Source organism: Eumetopias jubatus, unplaced genomic scaffold (assembly GCF_037043125.1).
Source record: "Eumetopias jubatus isolate StellerSeaLion01/CBP00866 unplaced genomic scaffold, mEumJub1_p1.0 scaffold_11, whole genome shotgun sequence".
Taxonomy (NCBI): Eukaryota; Metazoa; Chordata; class Mammalia; order Carnivora; family Otariidae; genus Eumetopias; species Eumetopias jubatus.
Genome location: NW_028274817.1, coordinates 114377292 through 114401527, shown reverse-complemented (window position 1 = coordinate 114401527; position 24236 = coordinate 114377292). Strand labels below are relative to the sequence as shown.

General features: G+C 44.4%; 1 protein-coding gene across 5 annotated transcripts in view; it reads right to left on the bottom strand.

Annotated features, from left to right (window-relative positions):
* CTPS2 (CTP synthase 2) overlaps positions 1-24236 on the bottom strand; it is a 100826-nt gene that overhangs the window by 460 nt on the left and 76130 nt on the right. For 4 of the 5 annotated variants that reach the window (XM_028092576.2, XM_028092577.2, XM_028092580.2 and 1 more), the window contains exons 15-18: positions 20080-20135; positions 16794-16890; positions 12108-12252; positions 765-875 (exon numbers count right to left, since the gene is read on the bottom strand). In XM_028092576.2, coding sequence (XP_027948377.1) covers positions 806-875; positions 12108-12252; positions 16794-16890; positions 20080-20135 — 368 coding nt within the window. In that variant the 3' untranslated portion in view covers positions 765-805. Of the gene's footprint in view, positions 1-764; positions 876-12107; positions 12253-16793; positions 16891-20079; positions 20136-24236 lie in introns of those variants that run through there. The other variant, XM_088028859.1, reaches the window with a different exon arrangement.

The window sequence follows — 24236 nt, the reverse complement described above, 5'->3', positions numbered from 1 at the left end:
AGAGAGCTGCTCATCCACTTCAAGGCCTGCCATAACACTAGAGTTATCCCAGGCAGCATCAGCCTCTGAGCTCGAATTCAATAAAGTTATCCAGGCTGCTGTCCTCCCTCCTAAAGCCTAAAAGAGCCGTGGAGAAAATAAGGTGCCCTCAGAAGCTGAGCCAGTCTCTGGCATCTCCCTACAAAGAAATAAAATACCATTTTATTTTACACAAATCCATGGAAATCTGTTTCTCCATGAATGACCTAAACCAGGGGTCAGCAAGCTGCTTTTGTAAATAAAGTTTTATTGGGACACAGCCACACCCATTCACGTATGTATTGGCTACGCCTGCTTTCCCCCTATAATGGCAAAGTAGAATAGTTGCAACAGAGACTGCACGGCTTGCAAATCCTAAAATATTTACTATCTGGCCCTTTACAGAGCAAATTTTGCTGATCTATGACAACTCTAACCACTCTAGCCTCCAGATACACATTTAGAGGTGCACTTACATATTTATTCCTGGCCTCAGGTGCATTCCAGTTCCCCCATGCTAACTGTGAGCTTTCTCCGGTGCATTCCAGTTTCCCAAAAGCACGATCGGCTGTCAGGTCCGTCCTAACTATGCCCCGGGCTGCTCATATTTGCTACCTATGCCAGGCAAATGGGAGCATCCCGCGAGAGCAAAATCATGCAAGGCAAGTCCTATAATGGTCCCTTCTCCAGCAGGACAACAGCTTGGCTGTCAGACAAACAGAGACTACTTGAGGCTTCCATCTTACCTTCTCAGGCAGTCCTGATTCGTCCCAGTCCTGTATTAGTTTCAGCTTATTTCCAATTCGGCTATTCTTGGCTCTGAAAAGCTGTCATCACTGGCATCGCTGTATCTATCACTAGATCAAAAGAGGAACTAATTTAGCAAGGTGTAAAAAACCCTGGACCGTTATCCTATTTACACTTCCAAACACATTCCATAATTAATCTCCACTCAGAGAAAATGCTAAGCGATGTTCTACCACCACTTTCTAGTCACGGCAAAAAGAGGTTAGTCCAACCACACACAATGATCTTTCGTCAGAGGAGCTGATCACTTGCTTTCATCTTAAGTTGGAAGCAACTTATTCAGAAAATTTATAAAAGCATTTCAATTTAGATTAAAATTTATAATCTTCTGAAGGCCACTAATATAGGCCAGCAGCATGAAAGTTTTCCATTCCAACAAACATTCTCATACGTCCAAGGGCTTCAGAAATAATTTGCACAATTATGCTATTCTCACATTAGAAGCTTTATGGGATGCTCCGACTACCTCGAGTCACATGTAGTATTCAAAATAGGACCAATGACTGACGTAGATGCTGCCATGTTGGGTTCCCTCAGAAGTACACCTTCTCCATGACAGAGCCCTGCAACTGGAGTTTTGCTTTGAGCCATGGGCTCAGCTTGGGGTTCCTCTTGCTCGGTTCCAAATCAATCAGCAAGTAGATCAACTTCACAGGAGTTCTACTGATCTATGGAGATGACGTTGCCAGGAAGTAAGTGTTTTATGCCTGACCCATTCCTAGCCTTGACCAACTGTTTGCTGACTTACAGCAATAGAAGTCTGATTTCCATAACACGTGAAAATCCATTTTTTTTCTTTCTTTTTTTTTTTTTTTTAAAGGAGGAAAGGGAACTGAAGAAACCCTCTGCTAACACGTTAGGAAGCAAAGGTTTACTCTAAACATATTGAGTGTGTATCAATAAATAGGTCAACAAAAATAGGTCAACAGCCTCACTCTCCTCCCTGACTTTTGAACAAAATACTGGAAAGGCTGTGGGGGCGGGGCTCGAGTATGGAGAGGAGATAGACGAGGATTGAGAATTGGCAGAAAAGACATGTTAGATAAACATATAAATCAACAGATCCTCAAAACAATCAAGGAGAAGATACCTCCTACTTAGATTTTAGAGCAGGAAAATCACTTCTGTTACAAAAGGGTTTCCAATAAAGAAAATACAGGAATAACTAAAGAATTTTTTTTTTTAAACTGTCCCCAAAAGTTGGTATGTCCTTCCTTATCCATGCACTCTCATTACACAAATGTCGAATCCTTCCTGGTTCTGTGCGACAAAAAGGGAATTGGAAGTTGCACTCAACTTCCTCTGGGAGAAGAAATGAAGGTTAGGGTGTTCAGGTGATTCACCCAGCACACAGCTCATTCAAGGCGGGGTCAGCATCCCCATCATGCCAACCCAGGCCACAAGCTCAAGTCTAAGCTGGGCTGCAATGTGCCAGTAGGCACCTTGGGGCATGTCCCCTGACTCCACAAGCGAGAAGGCCAAAAGAACCAAGGAACTCCCATTTTCTCAGGCATCAGATGTTACACCTGCTTCCTTCCCAACCTCGGAGCCCAGGGAAGAGTAAGGTGGGCCCACATCTCCCCCCTCACACTCCTGGTTGTACTATTTATTAGCCACATACTTTTGGACTGGTCACTTGACTCCTGAGAGTCTAGAAAAATAGTAACAATACCTACAACCTCACCAAAATGTTATGAAGGCCAAAAGGGAATGTCTAAATGTGCTCTGAAGACTACATAAAAATGTAAGCCGTCGTTGTTTATGAGAGTTACATATTTATAACATGGCATCTCTCAAGAAGTCATGGAAATATAAAGAAGTCACAAAAACTGCCAATTGCATGCTTTTCAGAATTGCTTTTTTTTTTTAAGACTTTATTTGTTTGAGAGAGAATGAGATAGACAGAGAGAGCATGAGAGGGGGGAGGGTCAGAGGGAGAAGCAGACTCCCGGCTGAGCAGGGAGCCCGATGAGGGACTCAATCCCGCGACTCCAGGATCATGACCTGAGCCGAAGGCAGTTGCTTAACCAACTGAGCCACCAAGGCGCCCCAGAATTGCTTCTTGTCCCAAATAATTCCCTGCCCACATTAGCCAGCAGAGCAGGGTGGGTCTGTTTCTAACCTAACGGTCCTCATTTCTGTCTGATGGCTGGCTCCCCCAAACTCTGACAACACATCAAAATGGCATGGGGAGACTCGGCTTGAGTTTAGTCATTTCTAAGGCAAATGAGCGGGTTCACTGATTCTTCTTCCTATGTGTCAGGGGCCAGAAGTAGGACAATGAAATAAACCATGGCACTCAAGAACAGAATCATTAAAATAGGCATTGCTGTTCAACGTGCTGACGTCAGGGCGTCCGCGTGCCAGCAAAAAGCAAGCGCTAGAAATAAAATACGGATCATCACCACACACGGAACAGCAGCGGCTCCTGCACGTTCAATAAAACGTGAATGCTACTCTGTGCTGCGTCTGACTTAGGGGTTCATTTGAGTTTCACACAGAACAAACTTAAAGAAGTCATAAGATATACTTGTCTGAGTGTATTTTCACTAAATTCGTGACATCTCAGCTCTATCTTAAGACTAACCCATCTTTTAAAATCATCTTCTCTGTACACACATTTCTCAGTAGGGAAAATTATTAGATATTAAGGTCTTACATGTTAAACTTTGTGAAATGCCACAGAATACAGACCCATTTGTGTGTATCTTGATATATTTGAGGAGGGGAAGTTTTAAACCTGCAGTGCCCAATATGGTAGCCACAAGCCACAGGACGCTATCTACATTTAAATCAATTAAAGCCGAACTGAATTGAAAATTCCATGCCTCACTCACACATATTAAGTGCAGTTCAAGTGCTCCATATGCTACCGGGTTGCTCGGTTCTTGCCCCAGATGCACCGAAGAATTGGAAACCCGAAACCCGAGACCAGAATGGGGAGATAGAGTTCATTAAGTAGATAAGCATAGTACCTACACTTTCAAGAGCGAAAATGAGCCACTACTAGAGCAAGAGTGGCAATGGCCCCAAGAAGCTCTAGCTGCATCCTTTTAAGCCGGTTTTCCGCCCTAAATTTGGCTTTGACAGATATGGTCAAGTGACAGCGGGTTATATAACATTTTGGCTTCTGCGCATGCGCCTACCCATGATGCATTCTGTTACAATTGTATTTATCTATGTATTGTATATTTATGAGTTTCTAAGGAGCTTTTGCTGTGACCTTAAGGACACGTTGCGCCTTTTGTGCACATGCTCAGCACGTGGAAGTCCCCTTGTGGCTTCTGAGCCAGCTCTGTGGCGAGGCCTTTCCTGTTCTCTTAGCTCTTAGAGGTGGCTCTGAAGGTGTGGCTGTTAACCGTCAGGGCTGGCTCCAAGGGTGTGACCAGCATCTGCTTTATCCCTCCTCCCTCAGGGTCCAACTAACCGCCCAACAAATAGTCCTGTGGGGCTGGCGACTGTCATATTGGGCGGTGCAGATTATAGAACAGTTCCATCATTGCCGAAAGTTCTGTTGGATAGCACTGATTTTAAAACAAATGAATAATGATTAAAAACAGCAACAACAATATATCACCATATCAAAAACTATAATCACCATGCAATGGTTCTCCTTGTCACTTCCTAAAAAATTTTTTTTAAGGTCCGGCTATCTACAGTTAATGAAAATCATGGCAAGTGGCAAATGTCTCTCATGCATCCATGTGTCCCCCAGATAACAGAAGCACTCTTTTTTAAAAAGTTTTAATATATATGTATATATACACTTTCTTTTTTTTTTTTTTTTTAAGTAGGCTCCAAGCCCAATGTGGGACCTGAACCCACAACCCCAAGGTCAAGAGTCACATGCTCTACCGACTGAGCCAGCCAGATGCCCCCTATATGACTTTTTACAAGACAAAATCAGAATCGCCAGCAGTGATTCATGGGAATCGCTATCCTTACAACACTGGCTTGACCTAGGAGACTTGACTGCAACAATCTACGTGTGGTTCTTTGACAAACAAAAGGTTGGTCATCGTCATTTGTTCGTCAAAAATTCCTGGTTCCTAGTAAATTCCCAATATAAGAAAATATATATTTCGAGGCACTAGGACAAGATATAGTAATGCCTCATATATCCCACTTTTTTATGCCATCCCAGGGGCGGCCATTAAGCCACTTCTTCTCCAATAACAGAAAGAGGTGGTTGGAATTTTAAAAAATCTTGATGGCCAACTTAGGATTCCCAGCATGCATGAGTTCCTACAATACTTTGTATCAAAATCCATTTCATGTGGAAAAAGCGTTGTTTTAAAACAGGTCGCCATGCACACAGTTTTCTCCAAAGCATTGTTACTGCTTTACTTACTTCCTTTTCAAAGAGCCCCTGGAAGCCATAAAATGTGAGAGCAATGGAATAAAAACTTAGTATGCTTTGATGAGTTTTGCATTGAATAGTAAATGGTAGAATACGACCCCAGCAGGGCATTAAAAGCACAGTAGTCTCTATCACTATTAACTCCATCCCTGGCTGGTACCATATCATCAGCACTGCAGTGAACCACCATCAGTAAAGAGTACCTCTTAATCAACATTTAATCCCTAAGGGAAGGTGTATTCAAATGTGGTTTATTAGCAGCACTTGACCAAAAAGTCTCAAGGTATGCAGTTGGTGACAAACAATGGGGGCACAGGGGGCGGCGCTGATTTAAAAGGTGTTTAAAAAACTGTTAAAATAGAATCATTTTCTTTTTCCAGTTCACTTTTGCTTGAAATGTAACAAATGGGAAAAAGTAGTATTTTTATATCAGTTTAAAATATACAAAGCACCATCTCAACTAGTCTTTACAGCAGCCCAAAAGGATGAAGATCCTGAAGTTTAGGAGTAGAGACTTGGGAAAAATCACCCAGTAAGCAGCAAACCCAGAAACCAAATCCATAGCCCCTGCTCTACTCGTTCACACCGTCCCCAAAGAAACAAACGATTTGCACCTGTCGGGGAGCAAGAATTTCCTGTCCCCTTTAAGGTACTCCTAGCTGGACTAAGAATCAAAGTGACATGAGACAGATTAACAGAAGAAAATTGGAGGGACTAAAGTTTCTCTTGAGCCCGCAGTGTCTTGATTGCCTTCAACTCAAAACAGTCCACGTGCAGAAGTGGCATATTTTGAGAAGACCTGTCCCCAGCCCCTTCAAACTTGAAATAATCTTTATGCCAAACTGGGCCATCTTGGGATGGCCAGCCCTTGGCCCCTACACACCACAGACTGCAAGAATGGCCCTTGGCAACATCAACCATGCAGCCCAAAGGTTAAAAAAAAAATAGGCAAGGTGATCCCAAGTTTAAAATAGTGCTGGAAAATGCGCATCAGATTCATGCAGGGGGGGAAAAAAGTATCTCACCCTCCTAGTCAAAGAGAAAGAGGTACCCAAGGGGGGATAAGTATGCCTTAGAGGGAGAAATGCACACACTACAATCAATAGAGAGGTCACATCCACCTCCCATGCCCACTGTCAGGAAGTAGCATCCTAACAGGACACAGATTGGCATTCACCTCTCACTAAGCAGTTCAGGAATGTATATCAAGGGCCTCAAAAGTGGTGTGAGCTGAGGCAAAGGCATTAAAAGCTTCTAGGGAGATCAAGGGGCTGCAAGCTGTTCCCTAAGGATCTGTGTGCATTTTATTCTCTAAGTCAAGGGAAGCCACTGAGAGTTTTAAACTCCAAAATAATGTAGGAAGATGGACTGAGAAGAGGAAAGCTGGAGGTATAGAGACCAGATAGGAAGTTCTGTAGTAGGCAAGAGATGAAGAAGACCAGAACTAAGGTAAAATTAATAATAATAGTTCCCATTTAGGAGCACCTAGCTGGCTCAATCAGTAGAGTGCGTGACTCTTGATCTCAGGGTTGTGAGTTCAGGCCCCACTTAAGGTGTAGAGCTTCCTTTAAAAATAAAAAAACAATTTCCATTTAATTTCCCACCATAGGCCAGACACTGTGCTAAGTGCTTTACATTTAGTATGAAACTTAATCTTCATTAAGTGGGTACCATGTCAAGAGGGTACCATTACCGTGCCCCTTTATAAACTGATGCAGAGAAGAGCGAGGTCACAGAACAGTGATTATAACCATGAAATGAGCCCTATATGCTTATAAAGGTTAGAAGGAAATACTCAAAAATGAGCACAGTGTGTTAGGCTGGTGGGTTTATGGGTCCTTTTTTTCTATTTTCAAAATTTTCTGTCATGCTACATCTAGAAGTCAACAGAAAACAAAATCTTCCCAAGCTTGAAGCCGGCGTGTCACTTAGAAGGAAACCCAGAAGAGAGTCATGGCAGAGAGACTAGAGACAATGGTGAATGAAAATGGGTGCCTTCTCTCCCTGACTGCTGCCAGGATTCACAGGTAAAAAAAAAAAAAAAATGAAGAGATGAGGATAAGCATGAAGGAGAGAAGGGACTCAGATCCTGGGAGCACACGAGGTATCGGGAAATGGAAAGACCCGGTTCTGGGTGTGAACTTCCTCTAAGGGCCCTTTGATTATACAGTAGTTTCAACTTTTGAGTTCGGTCTGAAAAAGTCAAGCAAATAGAGGGAATCACTGAGTAATTTCCCTCCTGTTGTTTCTGTACCAGATCGCTTCCTGTTTTGCCAAAGAAGATGATTTCTCTGCACAAAAGGTAGTATATGTTGGGTGGAGGCATGGAATCCAGGATCCTAAAACCTAGAATACAATGCTGCTCAAATGTCTTAAGATTCTGGTTTTATACTTTAAAGACATGCTACCTCCAAGAGCTGCGTGTCTGTGAACTGCTGACCGAGCCCCATCTAGGTTCTTGCTTTCCAACATGGAACGAGCACTGTGTAAGCACGAGAGGTTTACTCTGACCTGACACACGGGTGTGATAAATGGCAGCGTCATCCAAACTGGAAGCTATTTCTCCACTTGGTGTGTAGTGAGTGAGCCTAAGAGTTCTGCAGGGCAGCCCCAGAGATCCACATGCTGGAAAACAACCTCTGAACCACTTTAGACTCCGATCCCTCTTCTGTTTCCAGGTGCTTAAAAATGCAATTCTGAACAGAGATGATATGCTTTGTTTCTAGATACTCAAGAGCTCACAATTACAAGCACCTTTGTATAGTGTATTTAGTATAAGTCCCCTAAGATTGCCTTCTTACAATCACATGAAACAGTCCCATCCTATTACATGATATGCCAGCAAAACCAGGCAAATGTGCGGTTATCTTTCGTACATGGGACACGTGTTTTGACACCAGAGGAGAGATCTCAGCAGAGGATTACAATAATTTCCCACCGGATTTGTTTTTTCTAAAACTGGCTTATTAGACTTGTGCAAAAAAAGAGTTAACACAGCAGGCGTGAGGCTGCTATCATTAGAAGGGCTTGCTTAGTGGCGTGGGATGGGAGAACGACTCAGGAACTTGGCTTTCAGAATGTGTTCTCCATGACTAACCGATAAGGTCCTTTCACTGGGTGTAGGCTGATGCGCTTTATGGTGAATGCTTGCTTTCCTTCTGAGAGTCTGGAATTTGAGTGGTTGCTAGGTAGAGAATGCCTATGTAACCAGCCCCAATAAAAACCCTAAACTCTGAGTCTCAAACGAGCTCCTCTGGGCACAAACATCAGACACATGTTGCTGCATGTTCCCTGCTGAAGGGAAGGTGAGCTCTGTGTGAGCTCTCATGGGGGGGGAGGGCATAGGAAACCTGCAGATAGGTTTCCCCACACCCCACTTACATCGTTTTCGCTTACTGAGCCAGCTGGGTGTGCTTTACTCCGTCACTGAAGTTTTAACCATGAGTACCACTATATTCTGATTTCCTTCTAGTTAATCATCAAATGTGTGGGTCGTCCTGGGGGGACCCCCAAAACAAAGGCTTTCCGTTTGATTTTGCATGTACTTCCTGAGCAGCTTATAAAAACCTAAAAAATACTACCCTAAAACTGTTATGCCTTTCTCGAACCGAAGACTGCAAGTTGAAAACCAGGTGGAATTGGTCCTCATAACTGGGCTTCCACTCTATAGACAGCAGAGTAGCCAAGAATTTAGCTCACCAGCTCTAGATCCCAAAATACCATTCTCACCGCAACTTCCCAGGCACTAAAAGATAACTGTTCTCCACAGGCCAGAACGCAGAGGTTATAGTTCAGGGGTACTCGCTCAAAGCCAAAGATTTTTGTATTCTGGGCTTTAAAGATGTCAGCTGCGCATGTGCCATATAATTACATACAGTCAGCCAATTTCTGGGGAAGGAAGTCACTATGCTGGTGTTCATATTCCTTGTTACGTTTGTTTGTGATGGATTACAGACAGTAGTCTGGTTTGACAGAAATACAGTACCAACTCAGCTCACGTTAGAGCCTGGCCATCAAAGCACTCGTTCGCTTTTCATCGTTCACTCACGCCACAGAGCTGGGCAGAGAGGAGTTGAAGTGCAAGGTCCCTCTGGAATCCGGGTGTCTGTCACTGGGTTAACTCATGGTCACCATTCTTAGTTGGACACCCCCCCCCCACACCGCGAGGTGTCAAAATTAGGCTAGACTATACCCATCCTCCCCTGCTACCTACAGTTAGTACTTTAATGGGTACTTAAGTACCCCGTGCGCTAGGGAGCCAGGGAGATCACCACAAATAAGGTGTCGGCTGCCCTTAAGAAACGCACCGGTTTATGGCTGACGCGCAGGAGTTCTCTGACCACCGCGGAAGCCTGCTAGGCAGCTGTACTCCAATACCAGCCTCGGAGTTACATTAAGAAGTCTTGCCTTGTCCTCGAGACATACTGAGTCTTGCTCAGGAGGCCCTAGCAAGCAAGCATTTTTCTCAGAAACTGCCGGTAAGCTTTGCCCAGAAACCGCCATCCCCCCTCCCCGCCCCCCGCGGGAAGCAGCGGGCCATCTAGCACACAGGTGCGCAGTCCACACAAATTAGAGAACACTCGTTCTTAGCCGTTGCTGGCAAACAGCCCGACATTATTTCGCCCAGCTATCGCTGCCGCCACCCTCCTCTTACGGGCGAGCACCGGAAATAACGGAGACTATACAGTGGCGGAGAAAGGGTCACGGCACGCGTGCGACCCGCGACCACCCTGGCATTTGCAATGCCGCGCCGTGTCACAACACAGAAGCTCTCTTCACGTGCAGTCTCGTGCGGAACTTCGCCACGCGAGCCTGGTAAAGAGCAGCTGCTCGGCCGAAGCGGGGGGAAAGCCCGGGGCCCCCGCGGCCTGCTCCTCACCGCCGCCCAGACTGCGGCTCCGCAGGCCCCAGCTGGGTAACCAGTGCACTGGCTCAAATGCACTGGCGGAGCAAGCAGTGATCATTGAGTCAGTAAGACACCTGACAGGGAAATTCGTAAAGCTGTTCCCGTTTGAAAACTGGCTACAAGAAATGAGAGAGCTGTGAGCTTCTCCCCGCAGGTAATGTCACGAATAAGCAGGCTTGTGTAACACAAGCACACGCACACACACCAGACACAGATCCTGGCAGCTCTCGACTGCAACATCACCAGGGTTATTTGCTGGGATGGGGGTCAGCAAAGGTAATCTTCTAAATGACATATATCCGGTTACTGCGGTAATAACCCTTCATAACCCCTCTATGATTCTGGCTAGTTCCCTCCACTTTTAAAGTTATTGCATCCAATATTCTTGCAGGAGAAGAAGTAAAGAGAGAAATTCTCCCCAAACTAATATTTAAATGTAAAGAAATTTTAATGAAAATCCCTAAGGGATTTTTCATTTGAACCCAATTTTAAAAGTCGTTGCATAATTCATCTGGAAGAATAGCAAAATATATTTTTTAAAAAGTTAAATAATGGGCGTAGGGGGGCTCCTGGGGGGCTCAATCATTAAGCGTCTGCCTTCAGCTCAGGTCATGATCCCAGGATCCTGGGATTGAGCACTATGTCGGGCTCCCCGCTTCTTCTCCCTCTCCCACTCGCCCTGCTTATGTTCCCTCGCTTGCTGTCTCTCTCTCTCTCTCTCTCTCTCTGTCAAATAAATAAATAAAAACTTAAAAAAAAATAAAAAATAATGGGCATAGGGTAGATAAGGGCTTGATTAACAGTAATGCTATGATAATGAAAAGGGTGGTAAGGGTTCAGCAATAAGACATGAAATCATCAACGGAACAAAACAGAAATCTTTACAACAAATCTGAACTACTCAACTTACTAACCATGGGGGTGGGGGGATGCAGATCCTACCTTACACACTATGCCAGTTATCAAGTATATGTATGTTACAGATTTAAACTATAAAATTGAGACCATAAAAGTCCTAATGGAAAACAAATGGGCTATTTTTTTATATAATATTTTTGATAGGGAAAGATTTTAGGCATGATACTAAAGGCAGAATCCATAAAAGTTAAAGATCTGACCACATAAACTAAAAATACATAAATATTGGCGCCTGGCTGGCTCAATCGGTGGAGCATGTGACTCGACCTCAGGGTTGTGAGTTTGAGCCCCACATTGGGTGTAGAGATTACTGCAAAATAAAATCTTAAAAAAAAAAACACACACACACAAAGATGGGGCCCCTGGGTGGTTCACTTGTTAAGCGTCTGCCTTCGGCTCAGGTCATGATCCCGGCGTCCTGGGATCGAGTCCCGCGTCCAGCCCCCTGCTCTGCGGGGAGCCTGCTTCTCCCTCTCCCACTCCCCCTGCTTGTGTTCCCGCTCTCACTGTGTCTCTCTCTGTCAAATAAATAAATACGTAAAATCTTAAAAAAAAAAAACCATGAGGACTGCATAAAGTCTTTCTTTAAAGATCTAGGGAAAATGAAAACCATGATTACCAACTTAAAAGATAAACAAACCCACTTTGAAAAATTATTTGCAACCTAACAAAGGATTAATGTCCTTTATATATAAAGAGCTTACCAATCAGTAAGATAAAGGATACAATAGCAAAAGGAAAAATAGTGCAGAGGGTATGAACAGGCTAGTCCTTAAAAAACAAATAAATATATAAAATATTTATATATATTCATTAATCAGAGAGTCACCAAAAGCAAATCCCACTTTTCACTTATCAAAATGACACAAACTTCTAAAATAACACCCAGCATTAGCGTGATTCGGAAAGCTAACATGTTACTGCCTTGGACGTGAAGAAATCATTTTCATTCAGAGAAAAAAAATGAGGATCGGTAAGAAAGAAAAAAATTACTCTTCATTTTAAAAATGTCCTGTAATGATATTAAATTTCACAAGAACCCTAAAATGTTGATATAAGTGCAGCTGGGGTTGGCGCTGAGAGCAGTAAGCTGGTTACCTAGAAGACAGCTTGCATCCCTGTTGCAAGTAGGCATGGAGGCTCCCGGTTGCCGCAAGTAACAGGCCCAGGTACGGAGGGGAAGGCTTCATCGGCCTAGAAGAAAACTCAGGATGGAATTGGACACCAACAAAATAGGGGTGATCTGAAATGAGAATAATCATGATGTGACTGAAGCAGACAAACATGAGAGCTGCTTTAAAGGTCTTATCTTTGAATAAGAAAACGCATCAAATGGTGAGGCAATTAACCTGTTACCATCCCTGGCAGCTACTCTCACCAACCATCTTCAAGGCAGAATCTCAAACGGCAAAACACATCTCACTTAATGAGAGATCTGGCATTTTATCTGTGCAAGGTGTTAGAGGGAGAAAAACCAAGCAACATTTTTGAATGGCAAGATGAATTCTGCTTTGCCCAAAGTCTGCCTGCTTTTTGAAGGCCCTTCGTAGACGTATGTTGGCTCCATTCCCACAGTATCCCTCACACTAGAGGCTAGCTGTAGGGCCTTCCGTCTCTTAGCTGGCTTCCGGCCAGTTCCCACAAGGTCGTTTCCTTTCCCAAGGGAAAAGTCCCCTGGGAATGCAGCAAGTACGACCGCTTTTCTCATCACAGCTTTACAATGGATATTAATCAGAGGTGGCACCATGAAACTGACCTTGTACCCCTATTTCAGCCTCTGCCAACTTATTGCCTGTGAGGATGAGTCCCGGAGTGATAAAGGGATGGCCTTTCAACATGTTAATGGTGGTTGTAGCTCCAGGTGGTAAGAGGTCAAGATACTTTTGTTCTCTTCCTTATACTTTTCCCTACTGTGTGAAACTTTTCCATGAGCATATGTAATTTACATTATCGGGGGGAAATTAAGCAATTTCCAAATTGAAGGTTGTAAAAAGCTCGTACAGGAGAAATTCAAGTTCTCCTAGATGGAATGGAACAGAGAAGTAGCTTTACCCAGCTACTTTTAAACACACAAATCCCCTTTTGGATTGGAAAACATTAAATGGGCAACATTTCCAAATCTGGGTAGAAATTTTACAGGAGTGCAAATTCCTTCCCCCAATCAGAACTCTCAAAAACTATGTTGGCTTCCCCGCCCCCCGACCCCCAGATTAGGAAGCAACTTCTAATTAGAAATCAGGCAAATCTCTAATCCCATAATTACTATAGTACAGAGCATGGTTGTTGCTGTATTCCCTACTTTAAAAATCATCTTAATTGCTATGTATATCAAACTGAAGATGACAGAATATAAGTTTTATAGGGGGGAGTAATATAACTTTAAAGCTTTCAACGAGATGCTTTATCAAATGATCTAAAAATCTAGTGTGGAATTCAAAATCACAAATCCCCATCACTTACCGCTGGAGACCCAAAGCTCCTACTACGATAGTAAGGAAATGAGGACTGAACGGAAATGTCCACTCTCGTAAGGTTATCATTGAAAGCTTTGCTATACAAAATGGTAGCTCTTAGCCACATGTGGCTATTTAAATTCATTCACATTAATTGAGCACATATCAAGTGTTCAATAGCCACACATGGCTAGTAGCTACCATACTGAACAGGGCAGAATAGTCCATCACTGCAGCAAGTTTCACTGGACAGCTCTGAGTCCAGAAAAATCCAGTGCAGAAATCTTGTACCATCGCATCTAGGAAGAAGCCTCCTTGAATGAGAGGGACACTCAGGTATGAAAGCCTGGTGAAGAGAATGCCACCTTCTCCCAGGAATGTGTCCCCTCAAGAAAAGAAGAAAAGCAATCATCCACTCTTAGAAAAGAAATGAAGCAATGTAGCTTTAAATTTCAGATGCAATGAATCTTATAGCAGAGCATCTAGGGATGTCTTTGAAAGACACAGACAGTAATTGTGCTTTTGTACAACTGCAGACAGAAGCTACACAAACAATTGTGTCATGGCCAGGGACAAAAAATATTTGAACGAATGGACCACTGTTCTGAATCGCTTTCTCCAAGAGAATCCCCTATGCCAATATGAGGAAAGAAATGAAAAAGTTTTTATTTTGATGGTGTTCTATTAGTCAGATAAAGTATCTTTTAAATAGTGCTCTTAATTGCTTTGAATCACATTCTGACATCATACTAATCTCAAACTTTGTTGTTCCCTTTAGAACTCCTTTAGGAAATGTAGACATTCACGGAAATGCTTCTAAGGGGTAGCTGAGATCAGAATCTTCTGGGGAATTTTCCTTAATAAAACGAATTTCCTTGCAATTGGCTTTTTAAAAAAAATGGCAGGATTTTACAGCATCTCTCGTTTCCTTTCCAACCCGCATTTAAAAGTGTCAATGGGAATCTAAATCCGTGCGATGAAAGAGGCATCTAAGTATTTGCTCACAATAACGAGAGCCAGGAGAAATAAAAGAGAGTAAGTACTTGAATGAAGTAAACAAACAGCAATCTGCTTATGAAATTCTCTGCCCCCTCACACACCAGAAAGATTTAAGAGACTTCAACCCTGACCAGTGATCCACACTATAAAAATTCTAAAAGACGGGCATTTGCATCAGAAAGACTACGGGAAATACATCCTCATCTCCTAATTCAAAACTTCGGGCATGGACTGATAATCTTAGGTGGCGTGTCCAGTGCAAACAAGAGGAACGGTAACATCCACCGAGGGGGTGGTGGGACCAGCTTTGGCTCCAGCCCCACCTGTGATGAGCTGGACATCTCTGTAAAGTGGGAATAACATCACCTGTCTTCAAAGTTACATAAGGCACGCACAGTCCCTAGCAAGGGGTCTAGGGAGAAGCATCTAGCGAGTGTGCACTCAGTGTCCACTGCTTTCCTTCTTTGAGGGTCCAGGTAACATGTCACTGCATTCAGAGAAGCCCTTGCCAACTTCAATTCTGCTCCCTGCTCGGGACTCCCGAAGTACCTGAACAGATTCCAGACAGAAAAGGAAAGGGGCAGAGAAAAGGACTTTGAAGTAGAGGATGGTGACATGGGCTCAGATGGTAAAAGAAGTAGGAGATTTAGAAGAGTAAGTCCAGAATACCTGTAGCCTAAAGAAGACAGGTTAAAAAGGTAGGTTCTAGGAAATCATGTTACCGTTTTTACAGTATCCTGTACAAACTAAGCACTTGATAAATGAGCGTGGTTTATCCACCGAATTCGTGTCACATGCACTGCACACTCAGAGCCCTGTCCTCGTTAGGAGGTGCTGCCGAGGGGAGAGCCTGGAGGCAGGAAGGAGCTTTAGGAGGACCCTGGGTTGGAGTCACCACGCGCTGGGGATGAGGGTGAGAGGGATGGGAATGCAATCCCAGCTCGATCTTTCTAGAGACAAGAATCTACAGGACTTGACAACCGATTATAAGTTGGGGGTATAGAGGGGAAGAAGAACTAAATAAGGCCAATTTTAAGCCTGATGGTCTAGGACAGTGGTTCCCACCCAGGGGCGAATGTGCCCCTCAAGGACATTCGGCAATGTCTGGAGATGGTTTGGGGTGTTGTGACATTGGGAGGCGGGGACGAGGCTACTGGCATCCAGTAGGTAGAGGCCAGGGATGCTGCCCAATATCTTACAGTGCACAGGACCGCCCCCACCACAAAGAATGATCCCCCTCCCAATGCCAATGGTGGCGAGGGTGAGAAACCCTGAACAAGGAGATTGAGCATGACTTAGCAGAAATAGTCAGGAAGAACAGCTAGTTTGGAAAGCATGTAATTCAGGTTTAAATAAGTTGAGCTGGGATTGCTAGGAGAACATTCAGATAGACAAACAGGTCAAGCAGGCACCGGAACATGTTAAGTTCAAGTCAGTTAAATGAAGTATATATGTGTGGGTCTACATCAGGGGTTGGCAAACACTCTGTTAAGGGCCAGGTAGTAAGTAACGTTAGAGAAAGAGCTGGGACCAGCGGTAAGCATGGGCTTACTATGTATTTGCAGCTCTGAATGAGAATAGTGTCCTCTGTCTCACCAGTAATGGTGTATGGTTTGTGCCTAGGCTCTTGAGGGTGTCCCAGCCTCCACACAAACAACTTCTTCAGCGACCTTCCTCAACAGAAGTCCCTAACCCATTGTGCCGTGTCTGGTCTCACTAAGAACTTCTGTGGGTGCAGGGACTAGTGTTCAAAAGTCAAACGACTGGTCCACACTTGACCATGGAGCACAAGTGGTACGGAAAGGCAGACTCCAGGTAGAATGAGGGGCCAGGTCCCACACACAACAGATGTCAAAACCAGTCACGAGGAGGGATGAGGGCACTGGGCCATTTTTCCTCAAAAGAGGGAGAAAGCAGAGTGCTACTCAACCGTGGGCCGCCGGCCTTTCCCAGAGCAACTAACCTAGAGGCTAGCAACAGGAGGAGGCCCAGAAAGGGGGCAGGGATGGTGAGGAAGCATACTGCTAGTAGAACTGGTAGACACGGAACAATGTATCATTTTCGGGTAGATTAATTATTTTTCCTTTTTTTAACAGTGGGCCCCAAAATGATTAGGATTATAAGTGGTCTGGTTTCTTCATGTGCTTTATATTTAGTCATATTATTTCTATTTAGTTGCATATTATTTCAAAGGAGAGAGGAAAAGAAGGCGAGCAAACAAAACGAGTCTCACCTTCTGGCTTCACATATAACGACAAACTATACCTTCCTATATAACAACAAAAAGACGTTAGGTTACCATGAAAATTTTCAAAAACAAAGAGCCACTTACTTGCCAGTTCGATGATTTCCATCCTCTGTCCATCGACATCCTGACCTACAAAACTTAAGTCATTCTGCTCCAACTGACTGATCAGGCTTGGGTTCACCTGGAAAAACAAGAAATTAAGTGCCTTTGGGCAGCAGAGCCATAGAGACATATCAGCCTATGAAAATGCCCTCCATCAATGGGGTGGGTTTTCTATTTCAGTGATGCTCTTAACTAGTGGTTAATTTCTATATCCCACCCCCAAAGCCTATTTTTAAACTCATGATGAACCTGAGAAACAGTCTAGTCACAGCCCCGAAACCTGAGAGGCCCACCTTCTGTTGCTCAAAGATGAAATTCAAAAAGTAGGACTGTGACACAGATATTCCGACTTGGAACCTTGAGATTAGCTACTTATAGCCATCACCATATTTGCTTCTTCCCTTGAGTTATGTGTAATTAACTGTTTCTCCCCAAATCACAAATCTGCTTGAGGACTGAAACGACCTTATTTCCCTTGTGACTAACCCCAGTGCTTTCTTCACATATAGTTACATAAAAGCTCCAAGGATTAGAAGCTTGAAGCAGTTTTTCTGCTAGAATACTGGTTATAGATGACAACCCGACGGCCTGGTGCTCAGCCCCTTCCCTCCTTCTTTGCATCCCTAGTCCTTTCCCAAACTTTTCAGCCTCTTCTTCACAGAAATCACTAACTCATCTAAAACCAAAGTGGGGCCCCACCTGTCCTCCTCAACCTTAACCGTATATGTTTTTATTTTATTTTTTAACATTAGGCTAGTTCTCATAATTTGTAATTATTTTTCCTTTTTTTTAACAGCTTTATTGAGAAATAATTCACATACCATACAATTCACCCACTAACAGTGTACAACTCAATGGTTTTTAACACATTCACAGAGGATTTTAGCCATCGCCATAGTGAATCCAAGAATAGGCCCTCTCACCATCATCCCCCCTAATCCCATCATCACCTCCCCACTAGTCCTAGGCAACAACTAATTGACATTCTGTCTCTTTAGATTTGTCTGTTCTGGGCATTTCATGTTAATGGAACCATACAGTATGTGGTCTTTTGTAACTGGCTTCTTTCGTGAAGGATCATGTGTTTTAGGTTCGTGTCTATAGGAGCATGTATCAATATTTCATTTCCTTTTATTATCAAATAATTCCATCATATGGATAGACCACATTTCATTTACCCATTCATCAGTTGATGGACATTTGGGGTGTTTCTACTTTGTCTTTTTTAGCTATTATGGATAATGCTGCTTTGACCGTTTGTATACAGTTGTTATATGCATGCACGTTTTCTTTTGTCTTGGGTTATATACCTAAGGATGGAATTACTGGGTCATATGATAACTCTGTGTTTAACTTTTCGAGGAGCTGCCAGATGATTTTCCAAAGTGGCCACACCATTTTACATTCCTACCAACAATGTGTCATCACCAATACTTGTTATTATCTTTTTTCTAAGATTTTTATTTATTTAACAGAGAGAGAGCACAAGCAGGGGGAGAGGCAGGCAGAGGGAGAAGGAGAAGCAGACTCCCCACTGAGCAGGGAGCCCGATGCGGGGCTCGATCCCAGGACCCCGGGATCAGGACCTGAGCCAAAGGCAGACGCTTAATGACTGAGCCACCCAGGTGCCCCTATTATCTGTCTTTTGATTATAGCCAGCCTAGTGGGTAGGAGGTGGTTTCTCTTTGTGGTTTTGATTTGCATTTCCCTGATGATAAATGATGTTGAACACCTCACCTCTTCATTTGCTTATTGGCCATTTGTGTATCTTTTTTGGAGAGATGTCTGTTCAGAATCTTTGCCATTATTTAATATTCAGTTGTAAGAATTCTTTATATAGTCTAGAGAGAAGTACCTTATCTGATATCTGATTTCATCTGTACTTATTTTATCTGTTATTTTATTTTGTGTCCTGTCCATTAGAATGTAAGCTCCCTAACAGGAGAGAGACTGTGTGTCTTTCCCCCTTCCATCTCTAGTGCATATCAGATACGAAATAAGTATGCAGGAATGGATGGCCACACCAATGTGTGCACAGTATTTCTTACACCTTCTGGCTACCACCTAGGCAAAGCAGCTCAATAGTTTCTGGTCCCACCAGTTGGGCCTGTTCCCAGTGGAAAGAAGACCAAAAATGGCCTATACTCAGCAAACTGCTCCCTAATTGTAGTGACACTGTTGGTAGCCTACCCGACATCGATTCCCATTGGTCCTCCCTCCAAACAGAACCCTTGACTTTTTCCGGCATCTACGCCACCCCCACAGGACCCATGGGACTCCATCTCCCCCATTCTAGAAGTTGGCCCTGACTAGTCTAAGCCAAACATGATAAAGCTATCCCTGTTGGCTGATGAATGATGCAAGAACCCAGGTTTAACTCTGGTTTAGCTTTGCCCTTGCGATGGTTACTAGTTCACAGGTGGGCAGGTAATCTATACTGATCCAGTCAGACTGAAGAAAAACTTCCATGTCTAAGAGAGATGCGTGTTGCCTCAGCTGCTGCTGGTAACCACCTTGCAGCTAGGAGAGAGACCAGCCTAAGGGCAAAGCAAACACACAGAGAAAAGGTAAGGCCAATAGAATCCCAGAACTAGTAGAAGCCCTGATCATACCACGCCTGGAGCCTACTCAGCCTCTGAACTACGTATTACCTGATATAACAAATTTCCTTATTGTTGAGGCTGGTCTGAGTGAATAATGAGCAGGGTTTTTGATTCTAACTAACCAAAAGCATCATAATTGATACTCCAATAACCCTGGTATAGACAGCCCGCATTTTGAGGAACCTATGCTTCTAATGTGACAATCTCAATGATAACTCTTATTAATCATGTGACACTAAGCCGCATGCTCAATGGAGACTTCCGAAGAGGTTCCCAAATGAAGAATCCGTTATGGGATAGCCAGAGATGCCTCCTTATCCCGAGAGGTATATGGTTCAGAAGATGTAAGTTCTTTTTTCCCAAACCTGCCAAAATAAAGGACTAAGGAGAAGGACGATGCCCTTCTCTCGGTCTAGGAGACAACAGTTAGGGGAACCTAGAACACTGATGTGTCCTGTGTGCAGATGGGTAAGACTTTGCCTTTGAAAAGCCAAGAAGGGCAGTGTCCCCGTCCCAACTGCCCTCCTCTGGTAAATCTGGCATGAGTCCCCTGAGCCCGATGGACAGCACCGAGCCGGACGCCTTTCCCGGAGGCCCGAGTGTAATCACTGGAGGTCTCCGACCTAGGCACCTACACCCCGCAGTCATTCAGTTGTAGGCCGTACCTCATACCGGTGTCTGTGTCTTTCTTCTATAAAAGGGACATCACCATAAAGTTTCCCTGTAAAGATACAAGAGTGAAATTAAGATCAAAGTAATCAGCTTTGGAACCACATCCAGAGCATATGTGTGGAGGATGTCTCTTTGACCTCTAGCCATAGATCAGAGGCCTCAAAATTACCTGGACTCCAGATAGTCATCTAGATTTTCTTCTCTTCCAGTACAGAACAGCAATAGCTTTCGGAAACCCTGCAGCAATTCTCAAGTAAGCCATCGGCATCGCACAAAGGGAAGCCCTCTGTTATACGAGTCCACCGTGACGTCCAACAGATGGATGTCCTGCCTTTCCACACCTGCCTGCCCTAAGTACTGAGAGGCGGAGTAACATCTGAGCACCATTGCTCCTGTGCAGACTCCTAACAGGGCTCATTTTACAAAAGAAGAAAATGACACCGAAGGAATGGAAATGAAACCGAAGGACTTGCCCAAAGCCCCGCCCCACTGGCAGCACAGTCCGATCTTGAGCCCAGGCCCCCTCACACCTGGTCCGCACTTGCTCCACCATACCAGCTGCCTCTGTGTACTGGCCAAATAATTGGTTTACACCCCACCTTAAAAATATGCCTGTCCTTTGACTCTAAAAAGTCAGCCTCTAAGAATTTACCCCTGAAAATAGAAACGAAGACAAGCGTTCACCACGAAGATGTGCACTGCCTCGTTCTTTAACAGTGAACAACTGGAAACAAGCTGAGCACCAGGCGCAGAGGAGTGCTGGATTAAATGAGAGCACATCTATACCAACAGCTCTTAACCAGGAGTGCGCGGCTGGCGGTCATGTGTCGCTAAAATGTGCCTGTGTCGCCGTGGTTGCCGCAGGCCCGAGCAGCACGTTGGGCATGACCTATTCAGCAACGGGCACAATTGGGGGGGGGTCCAGTGACTGCGGTGTCAGGTGGATGGCAATGGCATCCGTCACCAGACCCCTCTCAAGAAGAGCCCCCCCCCCCCGCCCCGATCATGTGGAGCAGCAGGACGCACTACCACCAAGTGGGTGATAGCCCTGGAGCATTGGGAGGGGACCAACCACGCCTCCCTCAGAGCCAGCCCTCGTGCCGCAGGCCCCTGGCACACAGCCAAGGGAGGAGAAGACCTGCCGCCAGTGCTGGAACACATCGCCCAACTCCAACAGAGTCGGGAGCAGGGCTCAGTTCCACAGGCAGGGGATTGTCAGACTCTCTGAGACACCATAAGGCTGCAGAGCAGAGAACCAAGAGAGACCAAATGCCTCGTGTCTCCTCTGAGCTTTTGACTTGGATAAAGAAAGCACAAATTGGTTGCATTCTCCTATGACTTGGTATGAACATCTATCACAACTGAACTTCTATTTTGCAATTTTGTCCACGTAGACTCAGCTCCCTGGAGATGATGTTAGTCATAGTGAATATTTACCACAGGCATTCTAGAAAAATTGGAAATTGTGGGGACAGGGAGCTACTTTGAGAGAACTCCAACATGCCACCAAGAGTGCAGTCATTCAAGACAGAGCCTTTGTACTCAAACTATCGGTTCATAAAAATGAAAGGAAAAATGGAAACTAATAGCACAATGATGACCAGCTGGAAAAAATAGAAGCATATATGTCATTGTGAAGTTACAAGAAAAATCATTTGAAAGCTCTGGACCTAACTTCGAGAGGATCCTGATTCCCTTAGGACCTCTGACTTTGTGATTGATCTTTTCTTCCTATGGTCCAAAATTTCTTCTCTGCTTTCTCCATTACAACAGATGACTTCGAAATCCAATAATAGAGCCAAAATACTAACAGATGGTGAAGAAAATGGCAAACATCTCCAAGTTAGGATATAAGGAATTATATCTTCGAGTCATCAGGACTAGCAGGATATAGCGCAACCTTTTGAAGCGAGATGGCCGGCACATACTGCCTGGCTTAAGGCAAATTTTGGGTTTGCGAAGGTATCACAAAAGTGACAGGAAGACAGGGCTGTGTAGTGACTCTGGAACCAGGCCACCTGGCTCTAAATTGCACTACACCATTGAATGGATGTGTGGCTTGGGCAAATTATTTCACCCCTCTGCCTCAGCTTCTTCATCTGTAAAATGGGGATTGTGATAGTCCTATTTCATAGGGTTGTTGTGAGGATGAAATAAAGCGCTTGGAACTGTAAGCAAACCATGTGACTGCTAGTGTTATCTCTAGACTATGAAATCCAAGTAGGAAGAATGGAAGCCAGAACCTACGCTCTACAAGATAATGATAATGGACAAGATAAGGACCCATCCCCTCAATTCCTGCAACCAGTCAACTGGTGTCTAGCACAGAAGCAGGTACTTAATAAATATTTGTTTAGGCGCGCCTGGGTGGCTCAGTCGGCTAAGCGTCTGCCTTCGGTTCAGGTCATGATCCCAGGGTCCTGGGATTGAGCCCTGTGTTGGGCTCCCTGCTCCGTGGGGAGCCTGCGTCTCCCTCTCCCACTCCCCCTGCTTGTATTCTCTTGCTTATATAAAGATATAAAAAATATATCTTTATAAGATATATTTATCTTATAAAGATAAATAAAATCTTTAAATATATAAATAAATAAATATTTGTTTAATGAATGGCTCATTCTCTCTATATATACATATATGGTATATAACAAAACATGTTTTTAGGACTTTGGAAATATTGTTTCATGCACTCCAATTCTTCCCTGATCACCTACAAATCTGTCAAGAATGAATTTATAAAACTAATCCATTGCCATATCCATGAAAAAAATTAAAATTTCCTTTATAACTATATGTTGAGAGTCAACTCAGAATGTTACCAGTCCAGTTCTATTTGAAAAAAAAAAAAAAATCAAAATAAAACCAAGACTGCTCATTCGGGGCCTTGGCCCCAGGGATTCTGATTTGGTTACTCTCAGGAGAGGTCCTGGGCATGTGGGTTTTTACAAAGCACCACGAGCGACTCCGGGTGCATTCCGGATTAGGCACCGCTGATCCATACTGTTGCTGAAAGTGCTGTAGGAGGACAATCAATGACCATCAGTGACAAGGCAAGCCACTAGCTGCGGCTGACTGCAGAGTGTATCTGGGCGTGGAGTGAAAAGACTGAGGGGTACATACACCATGTTGTGAGGAGCAGTTCTCTGGATGGATTTATCAAGCACTCGTGCCCTACGATGATCTTAGGCACAGGGGGAAATCCTCAACAAAGCAACACAGTCTTCTTTTCTATCCTAGTCTTTCTGGAGGCAAAATCAAATGCAGCAGAGATTAACTGCACATAAGCTTCATGCTCCCTTAAGAAGCAAGTGGGGGGGACGCGGTGTCTGGGTGGCTCAGTCAGCTAAGCGTCTGCCTTGGGCTCGGGTCGGGTCCTGATCCGGGGGTCCTGGGATGGAGCCCCCCCAGCATCCAGCTCCCTGCTCAGTTGGGAGTCTGCTTCTCCCTCTTCTGGGCCTCTTCCCCCTGCTTGTGTGCACACACACACTCTCTCTCGCTCTCTTTTTGAACTGTACACTTAAATGGTTAAGACAGGGGACGCCTGGGTGGCTCAGTCGGTTAAGCGTCTGCCCTCAGCCCAGGTCAGGATTCCGGGGTCCTGCTATTGAGTCCCACCCCGGGCTCCTTGCTCGGCAGGGAGCCTGCTTCTCCCTCTCCCTCTGCCCCTCCCTCTGCTTGTGCGCTCGCTCTCTCTCTCTCTCTCTGACAAATAAATAAATCAAGTCTTTTTTAAAAAATGGTTAAGATGGTAAATTTGATGTTACGTGTATTCTACCACAATTAAAATTTGAAAAAGTAAAAGGCTATACAGCCCCATTCTTGTCCCCACTGCTCACTCTTCCCCTAACTTACCCTTTATCCAAACCTCCCATCCCCATCCTTTGCAACTTGGTTTTTTGTTCCTGTTATTTTACTGAACTGCTCTCAGAAAAAAATGCAGCAGATGTGTCTTCAGCTGGGACGTGAGTAACCCCCCCTTTCCCCATCTGTGACCTTTACTCCTTCCCCATTTACTAGCTCTTCATCCTCAACTGGGGACACCTGCCCAGAACCGTACCCTCGCTTCTTCCCCCACTTTCACTCCTGAAAGCCATCCCCCCTATGCTCTTGACCCCCATTCTGTATCTTCTGAACCTTATCTTCCACCTGGGCT